General features: G+C 58.6%; 1 protein-coding gene across 1 annotated transcript in view; it reads right to left on the reverse strand.

Moving 5' to 3' along the window:
• Nucleotides 1-1,614, reverse strand: part of NOS1 (nitric oxide synthase 1) — a 41,771-nt gene that overhangs the window by 29,690 nt on the left and 10,467 nt on the right. The window contains 1 exon segment of the mRNA XM_029963297.1: nt 588-720. Coding sequence (XP_029819157.1) covers nt 588-720 — 133 coding nt within the window.

Genomic DNA, 1,614 nt, shown 5'->3' on the forward strand with positions numbered 1-1,614 from the left:
TGGTCCCGAGCCTGATCCCCCCTGTCCTGCCTTGCTGCTGGTTAATCCCATCGGGGAGACACGTTTGCCTGAGCAGGCTTGGCAGGGCTCACCCACGTCATGCTTTCCCTGAGGTGATCTTGTGGCCTGGCAGGGTCTGCCTTACGTCTCTGGCTTTGCTACAAGCGTGGAGTTAATCTCCTTTTGGCAAGGAAGCCTGAGAATTTATGTCCGTGGAGTGTGAGGAGATGAAAAGGCGCCGTGTACCACGTATTATCTGAAGTGCTCTATTGAATTACCCTCCTGGGAATCAAAGCGACTTTAATGATGCAACTTGGCCGTTTGCCACCAAAAGGGATCACATTCCCCAGGGAGGTTTCACAGTCCTGGTCCCTGGCTGTGCTCCCATCCCACGTCAGCCCTTGGATGGAGAGCATCATTCTCCAGTGACCCACATACCCTGTCTGACCCACGGGCTCTGCACCCCACCAGCCCCAGCTCTGGGGATCAAAGCGCGGGTTCTCCGTGGGGTGAGAGCCCACCAGGATGGGTCACATGTCCCCAGACCCCCCTTCCCACCCAGAGCAGCACAAGGCATGGTCTCTTACCTGCTCTGCTTCGGAGTAGGGGTTGTTCAGGACCACGGGCACGTTGCTCTTCCCCCACAGGTCGCCCAGGACACGGTCGTTCTCCATCCGAGCCGGGAAAGCTTTCTGAGGATTGTTTTCCCCTTCCCTGAAACTGGAGGGTTAAAAACCATTTGGGTCAGTGGACTGGAGGGTGGCTGGGTGCGGGGATCACGGGGACAGGTCCTGTTCCAGCTGTTTTCCAAAGGAGTGAAACCTTGCACATTGCCCTGCGGGAAGGAAGGAAACTCTGCCTCGGCCAAGACGATGAATCACCATGGAGAGGGCAACCCAAACACAATGGAAATTCCACCTCGTGGGCAACAGGAAACCCCTGCCCCAACACTGGCTCTGCCAGGTTACACAACAGACCCCCTGCACCCCAAAAACCAGGCTGGAACCCCGTGAGAGCAAGCCCGGAGCCAGGGAAAGGGGAGTCGCCCACAATTCCAGCTGCAAAACCTCCCGGCAAAATGAGCTGGGTTTGCAGAGCAGCTTGGTGTTTATGAGCAGAGAAGAGGGGGAAAAAAGCCCAAGAACAAATAGGTGGTTCCCAGGAGGTGGGAAACAGCTCTCTCTCCTCTTCCTGACCTTTACAGATGCTGCAAAAGCTGGTGAGCGCAAGCGATTCTAGTCGAGCGAACGGATGGATTGTCCCCCCGGGAGCTGGGGGCGTGGGTAGGGCTGGGGAATGAGGGTATCCCAGCACTGGCTGCCCTGGGCCGTGCAGTGAGAGCAGAGGAACTCCCAGTGCACAAAACCTGCTGCACAGTGTTTGCCTGGGGAACGTGCCCCGGGGGTGTCTGAAATGCCACCCGGGCAGGGGACGCCAAACCAGCGCCACACGAGCCCTCTGAAGGAGGAAAACAAGCAGGGCTTGGGGCTGTGATAGTCACAGAAGGCAGGTGGTGGCATCTGTGTCACCAGCACCACCTCCCCGGCGAGGCCACGGGTGGGAAGAAGCCCCGTGGGCTGGGTTGGGCTGGGCTGCGTGGGGCCAGGGCAGGCA

Source organism: Manacus vitellinus, unplaced genomic scaffold (assembly GCF_001715985.3).
Source record: "Manacus vitellinus isolate BGI_N305 unplaced genomic scaffold, ASM171598v3 scaffold_58_pilon, whole genome shotgun sequence".
NCBI classification, from domain to species: Eukaryota; Metazoa; Chordata; class Aves; order Passeriformes; family Pipridae; genus Manacus; species Manacus vitellinus.